Source organism: Polypterus senegalus, chromosome 13 (assembly GCF_016835505.1).
Source record: "Polypterus senegalus isolate Bchr_013 chromosome 13, ASM1683550v1, whole genome shotgun sequence".
In the NCBI taxonomy this organism is placed as follows: domain Eukaryota; kingdom Metazoa; phylum Chordata; class Cladistia; order Polypteriformes; family Polypteridae; genus Polypterus; species Polypterus senegalus.
This window is the reverse complement of record NC_053166.1, coordinates 92,077,073-92,096,281: the sequence shown is the minus strand read 5'-3', so window position 1 is coordinate 92,096,281 and position 19,209 is coordinate 92,077,073. Positions and strand designations below refer to the sequence as shown.

The 19,209-nt window shown below is 39.4% G+C and overlaps 1 protein-coding gene across 1 annotated transcript in view; it reads right to left on the bottom strand.

The window, feature by feature from the left end:
* Positions 1-8,892, bottom strand: part of LOC120543322 — a 41,104-nt gene extending 32,212 nt beyond the window's left edge. The window contains exons 1-3 of the mRNA XM_039776358.1: positions 8,864-8,892; positions 7,252-7,290; positions 867-1,121 (exon numbers count right to left, since the gene is read on the bottom strand). Of these exons, the coding sequence (XP_039632292.1) occupies positions 867-1,080 (214 nt within the window). The 5' untranslated portion in view covers positions 1,081-1,121; positions 7,252-7,290; positions 8,864-8,892. The remainder of the gene's footprint in view (positions 1-866; positions 1,122-7,251; positions 7,291-8,863) is intronic.
* Positions 8,893-19,209: the final 10,317 nt, after the last annotated feature.

Below are 19,209 nucleotides of genomic sequence, written 5' to 3'. Positions count from 1 at the left end.
TGTTATTTTTTGTCCTTAAGTTTAACATGCTCTGTGCTGCATGAGTAAATGTTCTGGTGGGAATTCAGAAAATTAAATTGTGTAATGGATCTGTTTTTGTTGTATTAAGCTACTTCAGACATTTGTGTTTTTCTTTATTCTAGTTAAATATGACTTGACAGTTTGCATGCAAAAGTGTAGTTTGTTCAGCACAAATGATCAAAACAACAAAAATATAAACAACTTATAAAATCATTCATGTTCAGTATCTGGTTATGCTTTTGCTGATTTTATAGGCCCATAGGCTTCTACTAACAGTAGCACATATTATTTCCAAACCCATTAAGACTACAGTTCTGTCCGATTTTGATACAAAACTCCATAATACCTCTTTAACCATACCATAATTACTAAAACTGACTAACAGGCAAAACCATAACAACCATGCAGTGAAACAATAAAAACAAAAAGACATGCACATGATAAAACAAACATACAAACCTTTTTGAAAGATGGTATTCATTGTTGCAGTGCTGTACATGGGTTGAATGTATATACTGGTTTTATTGAATAAAATTTGTTTCCCAAGCAAATAAAATTAATGCCCCACTACAGTAATAGGTGGCGCAGTGTTAGTGCTGTTGTCCTCCAGCTCTAGGAGACTGGGCCAATATTATGGCTCAGCACTCGTATTGTTAGTAAGCTTCCAGTGATAATTCTTTGTACAGCTTACATAATCCACTACTTTTAACTTAAGTTTCATTAGGATAATGATGTGCATTTATGAAAGCAGTTTCAATAGCAGTTAAAGAAGATTTAAAAAGGTAGAACTTCAGTGAATAAAATGTAATACCAGTAATTAATTCAACATACTGTAAGTGTCTCACCTTTGATTTGGACTTCAATAGGCAGATTCTCTTGGGAATGGAAAGAAGAGCTAGAATTCTGCCAGCAAGAATAATTCCCTTCATCTGCAAAGTCTGCATTTGTGAAGAGGAAAGTGGCAGAAGCGCCTTTGAGATACTTGCTCTGAACAGCACTACTGTTTTCTTTGACCGACTTTAGCAGATAAAGCTTCCCAGTTCGGTTCAATGATGCCATCAGACAAGTGATGCTGAAATTTTCACCCTTCACAATAACTCCTGTGAAGTTGCAAAGAGTAATTCATGAGTTTTCTGTACCATAATTATTAAATGTATAATTTCAGTTTGACACAATGTAATCTATTCATACATTTCCTGAACTTACTTTTTTCTAATTTGTGGTGTAGTGGAAAGTAGACCCTCTCATCTTCGTAACACACACAAAGCAGGAAACAGTCCTGATGACAAGCTAGTCTATTGCAGAGTACACTTAGTGCACAATTATGCCAGTTTAGGGTTGACAATCAATCTGTACATCTTTGGGAGGAGGGTGGAAGGAAAACTGGCATATTTAGAGAAAAGCTCACACAGACTTTGAGAATATAAAAACTTCAGCTCACATATACAGTACAAACTTTTCTTGGACACTACAACTGGATTTTGTTGATTTTGGCAAATATATTTAAAGAATTCAGATGTGTTTGGAAGGTGATTCTCTATACTCACCCATAATGTGGAGCAAAATGGATTTATCCAGGAAGAAAACAAAGCAAAACTTAGCAATCTCTTGTCCATGACCACGTAACATGTAAATGTATTGTGGTGTATGGCCGGCCTTTTATCCCGGCCAATACCCCCAAGCCTCCAGGTGGAGCTCTCCCTGCAGCATGGAGGTGCCCCGAAGACCAGCAGGGCATCATGGACATTGGAGTCTTCATCCACAGATACCATGGATACCATGGAGGCCACTAGGAGACGCTGCAGGGAGGAACGATGCTTATTTTCCCTACGCCCCGGAAGTACGTCCAAGTCACTTGGACAAGGGGAATGACGTGCTTCCAGGGTGAAGAAAATGACTCTTTATCTGAAGTGATAGGAGAACACATGGACTGGGGATTGGAACACTTCCGGGTCAGGGAATATAAAAGGATTGTGGGAGCTCCCAGACGGCGAGTTGAGCTGGATGGAAGGGTGGCAATGCGTCTGGGAATGGAGGAATTATTGTATTGTAATTAGTGATTGGTTTAATGAGTATTGTGGAAAGGAGGGTGCTTTGTGCACTGTGCTGTATTAATAAAGTCTACTTTTGGACTTTTATCTGGTGTCTGGCATCTTGGACAAGGGTTCAAGGGAGCGATAGTGCCCCCAATCAGTCACAGTGGCATAGTCGGCAGAATTCTCTGGCTGTCGGTTTGGCAGAGGACCTGTTTATAAATATTCTGTTGACAGAGAACCCCGAGAAGACAATGTTCGGACACGCAGCAACAACACCGGAACCTTCCTATCCCTACCTACCCCAAGTCCGGAATGGGAAGGAAGAAGGGCAAGCAGAGCAGCATCGCCAGCGGAAGAGCCACGCGCGTAATGACCGACGCTTGGGAGGAGTTACGGAGTGGCCTCACAAGTCCGGAGAAACATCCAGGGAACGACGATCGCTCTGAGGTACGTTCCAGGAATGTCATCGATAATCCGTTTAAAATAACACACTTTATCCCTTGTATGTACTTCGGAGATGATCACCTGGAGGCTCCGTGGGAGAAAGGAGACTTTCCCGAAGACAATGGCACGGTCTTGTTTGAGCCAGAGAGCCTGGAAGAGGTCCTCCGTATGCCGGTGGCCGTCGAGGGACACGTGATCAACCCCGGTGTTTTCTGGGAAGGAGGAGGTCCACGTCCCGCTGTTTGCGTCTTCGTTTCCGAAGAAACGGACTCAGGCTTTCCGAAGGGGAAGAGAGCGGTGAGCGAAGAACCGCTCACCCTGAAAGAAGGTAAGGAGAGCTGGGAAATGGCTGATCAGGATGTCGATAAATTAATAAAGACAGACCACAGTCCGCCGAAGAAGGCAACCCGGTCCTCAGTACCAAAGAACTACAATTCCCAGAAGCCTCCGCGAGACCCATCGGAGCACGTGCCGACAGCAGATGGGCTCATTGGCTCCCAGCCGACAGGTAAACAGAACGAGGAAGTGAGTATACCTCTGGCCTAATTAATTAGCTCTTTTGACGTGCGGGAACTCGAAAAACTAATCGAGCCGTGCGAGGCGTTTTCCAGATGCTGGTGGCAATTAAAAAGTTCGTCGGGGATCTGGGAGAAACGGCTGAGGCACCCATCTGAAAGGTAACAGAGTACTTACAGAGAATCGGACGGGTGCCTCCCGTATTACATGATGTGGCGGTACAGGTGAGTAAAGCCGGTACTGTATACAATGAAATAGGGACGCAGAGTGACACTGGCCTGTGTTTAATCCATAGCGGGTGCCAAGTGGATGCATGCCCTACAAGAGAGGCCAAAACGTTTCCAGAGTGGCCAGGGGAAGGGCCGATCGAGCCGGAGCAGCTGGATGGTGCTGTCTCTCTGAGTGATTCGGTTTTAAAGACCCCGACCCGTGTTATTAATAAATCTGAAGGGGTGCAGACAAGAAAGGGGCTGTCTTTCTCTCATAGAGAGACCCAAACTGTTGACAAACCCCAGAGTAAGCAGGAGATCCCAAACATAAAACGGGGGTCTCCTGACAAGAAAGAGAAAGGCGAGAGAGAACCATTAGAGGCAGCGGGGGTTTCCTTCCCAGCAAGAAAAGGGGTGGACCTAACATTTCCTAATTGTTTTCAGTCCCGCAGGGGGAGAGAAACAGGAGGACGGAGGCAGTGTTACAGATGCCGAAGGTTGGGCCACATTTGGCAGAACTGTCCTTGGAGAGTGGGGGACCTGATGTCGGTTCGGACTAATATTCCCCCTAGATTCTCCAGGGAGCGAGAGACATGGATCAGCCCAGGCTTAACTGGAAACTCCTCTTGGAGAAACACTTCCCTCTCGGGACAGGCCGCTCCGAATTATAATTCGTCGATGGGGGAGGAGTACTGTGGTGTATGACCATCCGTTTATCCCAGCCAATACCCCCAAGCTGCCAGGTGGAGCTCTCCCTGCAGCATGGAGGTGCCCCGAAGACCAGCAGGGCATCATGGACATTGGAGTCTTTATCCACAGCCCTGCTGGATACCATGGGGGCCACTAGGAGACGCTGCAGGGAGGAACGATGCTTATTTACCCTACGCACCGGAAGTACATCCGAGTCACATGGACAAGGGGAATGACGTGCTTCCGGGGTGAGGAAAAGGACTCTTTATCTACACTTCCAGGTTAGGGAATATAAAAGGATTGTGGGAGCTCCCAGACAGTGAGCTGAGCTGGGTGGAAGGAAGGCAACGTGTCTGGGAGTGGAAAAATTATTGTATTGTGATTAGTGATTGGTTTAATGAGTATTGTGGAGAGGAGGGTGCTTTGTGCACTGTGCTGTATTAATAAAGTCTACTTTTGGACTTTTATCTGGTGTCTGGCATCTTGGACAAGGGTTCAAGGGAGCGATAGCGCCCCCAATCTGTCACAGTATATTTTATTATGTTAAGTCAGTCTTCTTATCTTATGCCCATAGCACAAAAAGCAGTGAACTACATAAACAAGAGAAAGCCTGAAGCATACTGTTGTTTTGTTTTTTCTCCATTATTAATCCTGCACTGCCTTGGACCCACTTCACCACACTTTTTTTTCACTCTGCCATGTACAAGACCTCAAAGTACTTGAGTTCCTCTACTTCTGACAAAATGATGCTGGTGAAGAAGAAAAATATGGGTGTATTTTTGTCAGCTAGGGCAGGAATTGCATTGATGGCAAGAATGTCCAGTTAATCTTAAATGTTGGCATCAGGGACACATTATCCTTGCCTTTCATACACGTCATAGTGCTTGTTTTACCATTATTAACAATCATGCTTTCTATATAAGCAATAACCTATTTTGGACCAGTAAAGTTCATATAAGCATAGGTGTGAGCTACAGAGTTTCTGCTGCTAGACAATTACTAGCGTGAACAATAGTAAGGATGTTCATATTTGACTTATTAACTGACTGTAAGTGAAGAATCCCACTATAACCGAACTAGTGCAGCTTGATCAGGAACCTTATTATCTGGGCAACCAGAGACCAAATAATCTAGGAAAATAAAATACTCCCAAATTTTGATTTTTCTGATTTCTACCAGAGAACTTAGTCTTTTAGTTTGCATAGCCTTCTTCAACCAACTGAGCAAATGTGTTTGGAGTCTTATTGGGAGATGGTAAGCTGAAATTACTGCAGGGAAAAAAAAACATTCATACATACAATAGAAAGACATATAAAAAAGAGACTTCCATTTGTTTTGCAATTTCATATAATATACAGGGTGGTCCAGATCTAATTATGCACATCCAGATCATCTGGATGATTTTGATTTATCCGGGGAAAATTCCAGTTCGGCGCGAATATGATTCTTCATGTTATCAGTTCGTATACTTTTCAATGGTCTGGGATTTTTTGGGTGATTTTCTATGCAATAAACTTAATAAGTTATAGTGTAATGAACATTGCATAATTAGATCTGGACCACCCTATACTGCTCAAGAAAATTAAAGGAACACTTTTTAATCAGAGTATAGCATAAAGTCAATGAAACTACTGGGATATTGATCTGGTCAGTTAAGTAGCAGAGGGGGTTACTAATCAGTTTCAGCTTCTTTGGTGTTAATAAAATTAACAACAGGTGCACTAGAAGGGCAACAATGAGACAACCCCCAAAACAGGAATGACATTTTTCCCTCCTCATCTTTTCTGACTGTTTCTTCACTAGTTTTGCATTTGGCTACGGTCAGTGTCCCAACTGGTAGCATGAGGCGATACCTGGACCCTACAAAGGTTGCACAGGTAGTTTAACTTCTCCAGGATGGCACATCAATACGAGACAATGCCAGAAGGTTTGCTGTGTCTCCTAGCACAGTCTCAAGGGCATGGGGGAGATTCCAGGGGTGAGTCAGTTACTCTAGGAGAGCTAGGCAGGGCAGTAGAAGGTCCTTAACCCATAACCCATCAGAACTTACCGGTATCTGCTCCTTTGGGCAGGGAGGAACAGGATGAGCACTGCCAGAGCCCTACAAAATTACCTCCAGCATGCCACTAGTGTGAAACAGACCTAAGTGTGGCCTAAGGACCAGCTCACTGCGCGGCACCGTGTAGCTTTTTCCATAGAATACTAGAACTGGCAGGTCCACCACTGGTGCCCTGTGCTTTTCACAGATGAGAGCAAGTTCACCCTGTCACATGTGACAAATGTGAAAGGGTCTAGAGAAGCTGTGGAGAATGTTATGATGCCTGTAACATTGTTCAGCATTAATGGTTTGGTGGTGGGTCAGTGATGGTCTGGGAAGGCATATCCATAGAGGGACGCACAGACCACTACTGGCTAGACAGCAGAACCTTGACTGCCATTAGGTATTGGGCTAAAATCCTTGGACCCATTGTCAGACCCTATGCTGGGGCAGTGGGTCCTGGGTTCCTCCTGTTGTACAACAATGCCTGGCCTCATGTGGCGAGAGTATGCAAGCAGTTCCTGGAGGATGAAGGAATTGATACCAGTGACTGGCACCCACGATCGCCTGACCTAAATCCAATAGAACACCTCTGGGACATCAAGTTTCGGTCTATCCGACGCCGCCTGGTTGCACCTCAGACTGTCCATGAGATCAGTGATGCCCTGGTCCAGATCTGGGAGGAGATCCCCCAGGGCACCATCCGTTGTCTCATTAAGGGCATGCCCCAACGATATCATGCATGCATACAAGCATGTGAGGGCCATACAAACTACTGAGTATGATTTGGAGTTCCTGCAATGAAATTTCGGCAAAATGTACTACCCTGCCCGTATCATTTTTTCACTTTGATTTTTGGGGTGTCTTTCAACTCAGCATTCTGAGGAATCCTTTCATTCCTAACACATTACCCAGTACATACAGTATAGATATCCAGCAGGATTCTTTTCCCCATTGAGGTCTGATGTGTTTTCAAAATGTTCTTTTAATTTTTTTGAGCAGTGTATATCGAGGCTATTAAACCAGAACTAACATGTTAAGGTAACTTATACAATACTTGGCCAAAATGAAGGAAAAATAAATGGCTAAACATTTACTTATGGCCCTATTATTATGATTATTATTATTATTATAGTTTTGTGTTATGAAGATTGTACATTTCTACTAAAATATGTTATTTGTCATACCTGCTAAATGAATAAAAATGTATATTAAATGAAGTATTAATCATCAAATACAGCTTATTGCTTAATTATTGTGATAATGCAGCATATTAAGTAAATCACATTAAACGTACCTGGACTGAGAAAAATACTCCAGTCTTCAGAATCACAACCTGAGGAATGAAGACATGTAAACCCCTGTAATAATTCATTCTGTATTTTTATTGTGACAAACCTATAAAAATGTCAATGTAATGAATGAGTTAGCAATGAACAAGTGACAATAATTATGACATTGTAATATTGTTAAAGTTGAATTTTATGTGCAGATGTAGATATAATGCCATCCTGTGCTCTGTTCTCACCTAAGATTATCCCACAAGCCTTATATGATGGCAATGACGCTAATGGTGACTGATATGTCATCAAAAAAAAAAAAATTATTGTAGTACAGAAAAAATAACCAGCTTTTTATCATTTAGCACTCAAATAAGTGACAATTTTTTCCATGGGTGTAATGCTACACAAACTGTTAAGCAAAAATGCCTTTATTGTCTGTGAAGTTAATCCATATTCAGCTACTGAATAAATCTGCTTTTGATGAACAAGGAAATGAAACTTAAATAGATACAAGTAAATCCTGCAAATGCAACATAATAGAACCATAATTTATTCTGCTGCATTACAGCTCCAGAATTCAATATTTAAATCCTGTTTTAAGGATTTATCAGCAGCGACTCTGGAACTTCTGGAGCCGTAAGGCAGTAGCACAAACACTGTGCCATCCAACTGGCCGTTCTTCCACTGCTTCCCACCACCTCTGTCGATCTCTGCATGTTGTTAACAGACTGATAATAGAAAAGGAAAGATGCTACAAAATCATACTAAAAATGTGTTGGAGGGAATAGTTATTTAAACAGAGTCTATTTTCTTTATTACACTTTAAAGTGTGAAGATATTTTGGAAAGAAAAGTTTGGTCAGGTCAGGTTTAATTTTTTGATTTTGTAGAATTGTTTTTCAGTCTCTGCGGTGGGTTGGCACCCTGCCCAGGATTGGTTCCTGCCTTGTGCCCTGTGTTGGCTGGGATTGGCTCCAGCAGACCCCCGTGACCCTGTATTCGGATTCAGTGGGTTAGAAAATGGTTGGTTGGTTGGTTGGTTTTTCAGTCTTAGTGAAGATTTAAGAACTGCAGTGTAAGAGTGCATGTCAAGTGTAAAAGTGCATTGAACATGCTCTGTGCAACTCATTTACCCAAATGTTTCTCCACTTTTATGTTGAAAATTTATAGATCTAATTGGTTGACTTTATTAAGCTATAACACATATTTAGGAACAAGAAGGCAGATTGTACATTCAAAAGTTTAAACAAAATTCAAACTCTGTGTTGCATTCTATCTTTGACTTTCTGCTTGAATTGAAGTTTTACAGCGAGGCCCTGAAAAGCTTCTGAGAAATCATTGCTAGGCACACAAGCATTATTTCATAAATAGAAAAAAGTAAATATGAGTTGAATAAATCTTTTTGCATTCTATAGCATTTTGCTTTATACACAATTAATATATTCATATTCCGTAAGACAATCCTATGTTTTCACAACTATTAATATATTTTTATAAAATAATCTTCAGGAAGTAAATTGACTTTTGTATTTATAAAATGTGAAAACAAAAAAACACACTAGTATTTTGTTCTATTGTAACAATGAGTAAATACAAAAAAAAAAAAAACAGAAAATGAAAGACTCACAGAAGGGCAGAGAGAAAAGTATCCAGAGTACCAAGGCCATAATGACTGTGAGACTGAGAAAGGGAAATGCACTTTAATATGTTAAAAAAAAAGCCTAATTTTGGATTTCTTTTTTCGGCTACTGTGCAAATGCAACTTGCAATAGCAATAGCCATGTCTTTAAATTTAGCTCAATTAAAGATAAATTCTGTACTAAAGACAAACATTTTATGCATTTTTTATTTTGCTGAATACAGTGTTTAAATTGAAAATAAAGTTAAAACCTTTTTTCTTTATAAAGATTTATACAGTGAATTGTATTTGACTCTTGCTTGAACACGGGTCTGTGCCTACTAGATTAACAGGAGGGGACCTAACTTGTCCCAGTGTGTGGGTGTCTTGCAATAACATCCCATACAGTGTTGGCCCCCACCTTCTACCTCATGTGGCTGATATATGCTCTGCTTTACTATATGTAAGAAAAAGGGATGATGAATTACATATAGGGCAGTTCAGAGGCATCTGCCTACAACTCCAGAGGACAGGATTTGAATTCTCTCATTGATACTGTTTATAAAGAGCTTACAGGTTCCACCCATGGATATGCAGCTTGGGTATATTGTTGGTTCCCAGTTGGCCTGGAATGTGAGTGAAGTGTGCCCTGAGATGGTCTAAGCAGGTTTGGTAAACAGATAGATAGATACAGTGGGAAAAATGAGTATCTAATGCGTCAATGTTTTTCTTAGTAAATGTATTTCTAATAGGGCTGTTGATGAGAAATTTTCACCAGATGTCAGTAACAGCCCAAGTAATCCACACATATAAAGAAGTCAAAACAAATAAGCCAATAAAAGTCCAAAAAGTTAATTGTAATAAAGTGAAATGCTTTTGTTGGTAATGACAGCTTCCTGTATGCAGAAACTAGACACATGCATTGCTCAGGTGTGATTTCGGCCCATTCTTCCACACAAACTGTCTTCAAATCTTGAAATCCCTCTTCTATGAACTCATATTTTCAGTTCTTTCCATAGATTTTCAATTGGATTCAAGTCGGGTGATTGACTGGGCCATTCTAGCAGCTTTATTTTCTTTCTCTGAAACCCAAATTTCCTTGGCTGTGTGTTTTGGATCATTGTCTTGCTGAAATGTCCATCCTCGTTTCTTCTTAAGCATCCTGGTAGATGGCAGCAGATTCTTATCAAGAACGTCCTGGTATATTTCTCCATTCATCTTTCCTTCAATTATATGAAGTCTGCCAGTATTTTAGTGTATCTTTTGGGTGATGTGTAGTGCCATTTCTCCTCCAAACATAGTGTGTGTAATGACATCCGAAAAGTTCAAGTTTTGTCTAATCTGACCAGACTACTGCATATTCTCCCAGTATTTCATTGTCTTGTTCAAATGTTGTGCAGCAAACTTTAAACGAGTTTCAACCTGCTTTTTCTCCAGCAGTGGAGTCTTTCGTGGTGAGCGTGCATAGAGGCCATGGCGGCCGAGTGCATTACTTATTGTTTTCTTTCAAACAACTGTACCTACTATTTCCAGGTCTTTCTGAAGCTCTCTGCCATTGGTCCTTGGCTCTTGGACTACTCTTTTGATTATTCTTTTGACCAGTCGCCAGTTTATGGTGAAATGATGTTCTTTCCTCTTCCAGATTATGGCCCCAACAGTGCTCACTGGAACATTCAGAAGTTTAGAAATATGTCTGTAACCAATGCCATCCGTATGTTCTGCAACTATAAAGCTAGAAAGGTCTTGAGAGAGCTCTTGCTTTTACCCATCATGAGATGCTTCTTGTGTGACACCTTGGGAATGAGAAACCTTTTTATAGGACTAAACCAGCAAATATAAATTTGCACTGATAGGGGGCAGGATGCTTTCTAAATACTGTCAGATTGGTTTCTTGGCTTTCCGTGCCTTTTTGCATCTCCTTTTCTTCATGTGTTCAATCCTTTTTTACTGTGTCTCAATCCACTTTATTATGCAAAACTTAATTAATGGATTTCTTTGTATGTGTGGATTACTTGGGTTGTTACTGACATCTGGCGTAAATATATATATATGGAACCGAGGGTCTGTGATACGGTTTGCATATTTGCAGTTGGAGGTCCACAAAGGCAATATATAGCAAAATTAATTTGGGGGGTGGGGGTAGGTCAGTGTGTGAGTGTGGGGGTATGGGGGTAGGGGGGGTAATGAGGTGGGGGTTGGGAGGAGTATTGGTTGTAAAATTTTATTTATTATGAATATGTTCTTCTTAAGTTTGCATATGCTGGGTTTACAGTTAGGTCCATAAATATTTGGACAGAGGCAACTTTTTTCTAATTTTGGTTCTGTACATTACCATAAGAATTTTAAATGAAACAACTCAGATGCAGTTGAAATGCAGACTTTCAGCTTTAAATCAGTGGGGTGAACAAAAAGATTGCATAAAAATGTGAGGCAACTAAAGCATTTTTTAACACAATCCCTTCATTTCAGGGGCTCAAAAGTAATTGGACAATTGACTCAAAAGGCTATTTCATGGGCAGGTGTGAACAAGTCCGTCATTATGTCATTATCAATTAAGCAGATAAAAGGCCTGGAGTTGATTTGAGGTGTGGTGCTTGCATGTGGAAGATTTTGCTGTGAACAGACAACATGCGGTCAAAGGAGCTCTCCATGCAGGTGAAAGAAGCCATCCTTAAGCTGCAAAAACAGAAAAAAACCTATCCGAGAAATTGCTACAATATTACGAGTGGCAAAATCTACAGTTTGGTACATCCTGAGAAAGAAAGCAAGCATTGGTGAACTCAGCAACGCAAAAAGACCTGGACATCCATGGAAGACAACAGTGGTGGATGATCACCAGAATCATTTCCATGGTGAAGAGAAACCCCTTCACAACAGCCAACCAAGTGAACAACACTCTCCAAGGGGTAGACGTATCGATATCCATAAAGAGAAGACTGCATGAAAGTAAATACAAAGGGTGCACTGCAAGGTGCAAGCCACTCATAAGCCTCAAGAATAGAAGGGCTAGATTGGACTTGCTAAAGAACATCTAAAAAAGCCAGCACAGTTCTGGAAAAACATTCTTTGGACATATGAAACCAAGATTAACCTCTACCAGAATGATGGCAAGAAAAAAGTATGGAGGAGGCGTGGAACAGCTCATTATCCAAAGCATACCACATCATCTGTAAAACACGGTAGAGGTAGTGTGATGGCTTGGGCATGCATGGCTGCCAGTGGCACTGGGACACTAGTGTTTATTGATGATGTGACACAGGACAGAAGCAGCCGAATGAATTCTGAGGTGTTCAGAGACATACTGTCTGCTCAAACCCAGCTAAATGCAATCAAATTGACTGGGCGGCATTTCATGATACAGATGGACATTGACCCAAAACATACAGCCAAAGCAACCCAGGAGTTTATTAAAGCAAAGAAGCAGAAAATTCCTGAATGGCCAAGTTAGTCACCTGATCTTAATCCAACTGAGCATGCATTTCACTTGTTGAAGACTAAACTTTGGACAGAAAGGCCAACAAACAAACAGCAACTGAAAGTCACTGTAGTAAAGGCCTGGCAGAGCATTAAAAAGGAGGAAACCCAGCATCTGGTGATGTCCATGAGTTCAAGGGTTCAAAGGGTTCTCAACCAAGTATTAGAAATGAACATTTTATTTTCAGTTATTTAATTTGTCCAATTACTTTGGAGCCCCTGAAATAAAGGGATTGTGATAAAAAAAAATACTTTAGTTGCCTCACATTTTTATGCAATCTTTTTGTTCAGCCCACTGAATTAAAGCTGAAAGACTGCAGTTCAACTACATCAGAGTTGTTTCATTTAAAATTCATTGTGGTAATGTACAGAACCAAAATTAGCAAAAAGTTGTCTCTGTCCAAATATTTATGGACCTAACAGTATGTCCAAATGTCTGTTAATGGCATTTTCGTTTGATAGTCAAGATTCAGCCAGCTCTCTGGCACTTTTAGTACTGGCCTATAATCTTACTTATACATTGTCCCAGTACATTACACACCCACCACTTAAATTTGATTCTTGTATGCCTAGGCATTATCCTCTGATGATGGCTCATGGCAGGGGCTGAAAGCTCAGGAATAAAAACTACTTTATGATACGTGACTCATCTTCTCCCTTTGTGGATCTCCAGCTGCATACTGTATATATATATATATATATATATATATATATATATATATATATATATATATATAAGGATCAGGTGGTGCAGCACATAGTGTTTTAACCTATTAACTACACCCTGACAGATGTTTTAATTTCCATGTATTTTGCACTTTCTATTCCTTGTTAATATCTCTGTAACCTGCCATGTGTTAATTTCTATCATAGACACCATTTTATATTTGCATGTTGGTGTCCCTGGAGTTATTTCTTGTGTGAATGTCTCCTGTACAAATAATCAGTGAATCATGCAGTACAGCAAAAAACACTATTCAGATTGGCTGGTGGCTCTAAGCTGGCCATGTGAGCATGTTTGCTATGGAAGCTGCCACATTTCACAATGAACAATGTATTATAAGATGAATAAATTAATGGAGAGCAGCTCTGAGAAAATGAGATACGAGGCTGTCAAAAAATTTGCCGCTCAGTGTCTGAGTTAACTGAGGTAGCTTGTGATTCACACCACCCTGCCCAGAGAAAGTGTACCAAAAGACACTCTAGATTCCACTTGAGTGGCTGCCTTAGTCCTACACTGGGCTAAAATACACTTAACTCTTACAGTTTAAAATTCTACTCTGAAATATCACAAAATAAAAGTTAAATGTCCTATTAAGGAATTGAAAACTATCAACACCTGGGGTATAAATGTATAAATGATGTGTAAGCACAAAAATGTTGCTTTTTCACATTCACATTGCGATGAATAATAACTAAATTTGGCATAAAACGACACACATTCTCATGGCAGCTTCCACGCCTTGTCTACGCACGTTTCTGCTCGGGTTTTGGAAACTTGCGGCACCCAGCGTCAAAGTAGTGCTACTGTTTTGTATGGTCTCCCTTTTTTCAGATTTGCATCAGTGATGCAGGATTTATCAAATATATTAAAATTAACTGCATATTGTTTACAAATTTAATTCACTTCATTGTAATCATTCTGTAACAATATAATGGTGGACGGAATTTACAAACTATTCTAAATACCACAGCTGCTTTAGCGTTGTTGTTCACAGTGCACCACTCACAATATTTTAACCCATTGTATGTGTATATGGTATCACAGCTGTACAGCAGCTGATCGGAAAGCTCTGTGGCAGTTGTGTCAAGAGCACAAAGTATTATTGGGAAAAAGCTTCCACCCTGTAGGACATTTATAGCACATGCTGCCTAAGGAAAGCCACCAACATCTGCATGGATTCCACTCAACCATGTTGCAGTCTATTTGAAGTTGTTTCTGCCTTGCATTTGATGCTTGCTGAGACTTGCATGATCATGGATAGATGGAATAATGAACAATGTATAAAAAAATAATTTTTCAATATATCATAAAAAAATTCCATACAGCTGGCTTTAAGGTTATTACAGAGCTCATTGGGTGGCGACTGGTTACGTGGAGAAAGAAAACGGAAGAACGAGAAATGGGTGTTGGTACATTTGACAGAGACAGTACTGCTGCGTTAAATTATTCCATTCAGGGTCGCGTGTGTCCGAGCAAGCATCTTGCGGGAGACAGTAACAATCCCTAGATAGGGGAGGCAAGAACAATCCCTGGACAGGACTCCAGCTCATTGCTACCACTGCACCACCGTGCTTTAATGCATGTCACCATGAAAATGTTATCAAGTATATGAAAATGTTATCAAGTATACATCTTACTATTCCAAAATTTTCAGAGAGCTGTAATTATCATGAATGTAATGTATTCTGTGTGGCAATCAGTGCCTGCACGCTCCTGTCTACAAAAGAGTGAGACCATTTAAGAAGAACGTAATGATTAATGACTGGGTCAGGGAACATATAGAATACGAAACATCTAACATGCTACTTTAATTACAAAGGGATCTGAGAAACTAGTAAATTAAGCATCGATTTTAAGATGAAGTTTACAACATTCAACATTCTACTTTAATGACAAAATAAACTATGAGATTAAAGTGAAAATTTTGAAATTAAAGTCTGCATTTCAATTTTTTTTTTCTTCACTGGGTCACTAATTTTTTTTATTTTTTTTCTTTTCTCTGTGCCCTAATATGCTTCTGAATGACACTCTGACGGTGGGCTATGACTCACCTTTTCACCTCGACTTTGACATCTGACCACTTATTTTTTATTTCGGGCACTGTGCAGCTTTCTGAACTTCTGTCTCTTTCATTTTGTTGCTTATAACACTGCTTACAGTAACAAGGCCCCTGGTGAGTACTGAGCAAGGCAACAAAATTCTCCTTTTAGAAAGATTTAACAAAATAAAAAATAAAATGATCATAATAGTAAAAAAGAATCAAAAGGTGCTACCAACAAGGCAATCCCAAACCAAAAAGGTACAAAATACTATCAAGAAATCAAAAATCTCCAATATAGATAGAAAAGTTAAAAATAAAAAAACATAAAAAAAACAAAGCATAACTAGCAATAGCAAACAGGAAAAACTCACTAAGCACATACAATGTACCACAGAGGGACTGCAATTCCTGTGAGCCTTTATTGGGCTGGGGACAGTCCCTCAACAGAGACTGGCAGGTGGCAGAACAAATTTAAGCACACAGCACTTATAGTCCGCCCTCTATCCTGGAACTAATCTCCAGCAGATACCAAAATCCGTGGATGCTCAAGCCCCTTATTTAAAATGGTGTAGTATTTGTATATAGCTTCCTCCTGTATAATTTAAATCATCTCTAGATTGCTTATAATACATAATAATAATAATTCTTTGCATTTATATAGCACTTAATCCAATGTAAATGCCATGTATATAGTCATTATACTGTGTTGTTTAGAGAATAATGACTTTGGCAAGCGACATGCCTCTTTTCAAAAGATCAAAGATTTGTATTTTCTTATAGAGAGAGAACACTTTATACTCCCTCTTGGTGTCTGAAGGATTGCTTTGAGCACTTAATTATTCTTTAAGAGCCATTTTTTTTGCAGAAACATAGGGTGTGCACAATGCGACGCCAAGGGCCTCACAGCACCTTACAGTTGACTGAATGGCTTTTGTTTAAAAAAACACACTTGCTGTAGTGTTCATGTGTGTTCCTGTCAATAATAAGTTTAGTCAGTTAAAACTTTACTTTTTAATTTACAGTGCATAGATTACCTACAGTAGGAACATGTATGTCCCAACTATTTCTAGACTCACTTTGATTGGCTTGGATGGGGACAGTGATTTAAGGAAGTCGGATTTTCAGTTTAACTTTTTGGTTAGTAATTATTTAGTCTTCTTTGTTTGAGCGTCTTTATATGCGTGTGTTTTGTTATAGATGTGCAGTACTATGGCAGGTGTAAAGATGGAAGCCATTTCCCAGCTTAGCGATTGGTAGCATTCAGGAGCCGAGTTAAGACATGTGAATGAGAAAAGCTTTCCATTTATAAAGGCAGCAACTGACGAGAATGGGATCAATCAATCTGCAGAGCTGTAAGTATACACCTATGAGCTATTTTATTCAACTCCTGTGGCAAGAGGCTAAAACAATGTATGCCTACAGATCACTTCATTCGCATGGATTCAGTGTAGTGTTTGGTGCACTGCAAAATAAAGCTTTGGTTTTTAAAACTGTCTAGATTTTTTTGTTCAAATATTTTTGATTTGTGGTTGGCTGAATCTGCGGATGACTAACCCAGAGAGCCGATTGTACATAATAAACAAAACTGACATAAAATGTATACTGTAATTAAGTACATAATAATAAAAAACAACAATATGAATAAAAACAATGATAATAAAACAATCAAAAATGAACAGAATGGGCATAAAAAAGGAAGTTAAGCATAAGCCAGACAGGGAACTTCTGTCAAACACATCAGTCATCTTGACAGAAACAAAAGCCCAAAAAGGTACTAAGGATGTTTCAGGGATTACTATGAAAAGTTTATTTTCAGGATGACTTCAGCTCTTATAAATGGATCAGCTTCCCTGTAATGTCAGTAAGGTGGATGGATACAGAATTGGTGTGTACTTTGTCTAAACCCTCAGGGGTGAAGACATTTATTAGAAACAGTCATGTTGGAATTACCGGGCACCATGTGTCTATGGTGAGTAGGAACTGCAGTTCCGCCATAACTCCACAGCTGTATTACCTGGAAGATGGATATATGGATGAATATTTGTCCATTTGTCAGTTACATCAATTGTATTACAAATGTTGACAAAACTTGTAAGACGAGAAGCTTCTTCTTAATGAAACAATCTCATGAAAGAGTCATTCTTAAAGTAATTAGCAATTGGACGTTAAAAAACACAGCAGATTGAAATGAACAATGCTGTTTCAATTTACTGCTGCTCATCTCGAGTAGAAAAGAAGAACTCTTGATGCACAATCCTGAATAAGGAAGGGTCCTTAACATCTTAACTTCTTAACATTCATTAGGCATAACCAGCTCCTAAGTAAGCTCTTTTAGAAGATGCCTAAATAGTTATGCTGGATTGAGAGAATCTTAATAAATCTAGGTGTGTTCTTATCTTTCAACTACATGAAATCATTTTATATAATGTCAAATCCAATTCTCCTTGCCTATAATTGTTTTCCTGTAAAGTTCTGTGTTTGGTCATCTGTTCTTTAAAGCCTACAGTATATACTTTCACTGGACTCCATTATTTGTCAAAAAAGGCCTCAAAAAATCCATTCATTCATCGGTGACCCTGGCGGTACATACAGTATAAAAAGACTTCCAGCTATGCCATCCTTTCACTACTTACCTCACTAACATCAGCAAATGTGTGAAGAGAAAGATCAACTAAAAATTAACAAGACAAAACTAAATCATAAAGACCTTCAGCAGTGTCTTAAATGTTGAAGCAAGTGCTTCCACCAGTGCCTGTGTACATAATTCAATTTTAGATATAAAGGTTTTAATGCGAACTTTAAAAATATATATTTTGGGTAGATGAGGTGCATTTGTAAAATCTTTAGAAGTTTGGGGGAAATTCTGAGTGTGACTATCTGTTCAATGCCAGTATTTCAGAATGTCAAAGGTTAAAGTTTAAGGGTTGATGCTATGGTGGCCCCAGTATCTTGGGTTCAAATCCCATGCCAGGTTCTTGGCATCAAACATATGCAAGCTAGGTTGATTGTTGGTTCTAAACTAGGTGCGTGTGCAAGTAGGCCTTGTCATTGATTTGTTTAACATCCAGGGCCGTGTCTTCCCTTGTGGCCAGTGTTTCCAAGATATGCTTTGCCCTGAGGTTTCAACCCTGAGCTAACTAAGAATATTATATGTTATGGTACTGAAACAGGTGATTAGATTGAGCATATTCATTTGAAATTCAACAGTTTGAATAACCCAAACAATTCAACTATTATTGTGTGTGTTTTTGTTTTCACATGGATCTAATCCAAACATGCAAAGACATTTTTTATTGATTTTATTAAAATCAAATAACATTCCATACAAATAATTACAGTTTTACAAAAATAGGTTTGAAACAAATCAGAAAGAGAGCTAGGCCAGCAGAGTAAAACTTTAAGCTAGTAAAAATAAGTAAATAGATAAATTAATAAATGAATAAAGATGGAGTAAAAGAGGGGAGAAAACTTGCTTCCTCAATTTAAATGTTTATTTTAAAATGTTATTAATTAGACCCTGCCAGGGTTTGAAAAAGTTCTGCACAGATCCTCTAAGTGCAAATTTGATTTTTTCCAGTTTCAAATAGTATATAACATCAGTTACCCACTGACGTGGAACAGGAGAGGTAGGATTCTTCCAGTTGAGCAAGATAAGTCTGTGTGCCAATAGTGTAGTAAACAAAATTACAGTTTAGTTTGTCCTTCTCTTCTTTAAGCCCATCTGGGAGTACACCAAACACAGCTGTTAATGGATTAGGAGAAATTCTGACACCAAGGCTGTCTGAGAGGCATTTAAAAATTTTTGTCCAGAATGATGTTAATTTGGAGAAGGCCCAAAACATGTGACCCAGTGAGGAGGGAACTTGATTGATAGATAGATAGATAGATAGATAGATAGATAGATAGATAGATAGATAGATAGATAGATAGATAGATAGATACTTTATTAATCCCAAGGGGAAATTCACATACTCCAGCAGCAGCATACTGATGAAATTAAAGAGTGATAAAAATGCAGGCATAACAGACAATAACTTTGTATAATGTTAACGTTTACCCCCCAGGTGGAACTGAAGAGTCGCATTGTGTGGGGGAGGAACGATCTCCCCAGTCTGT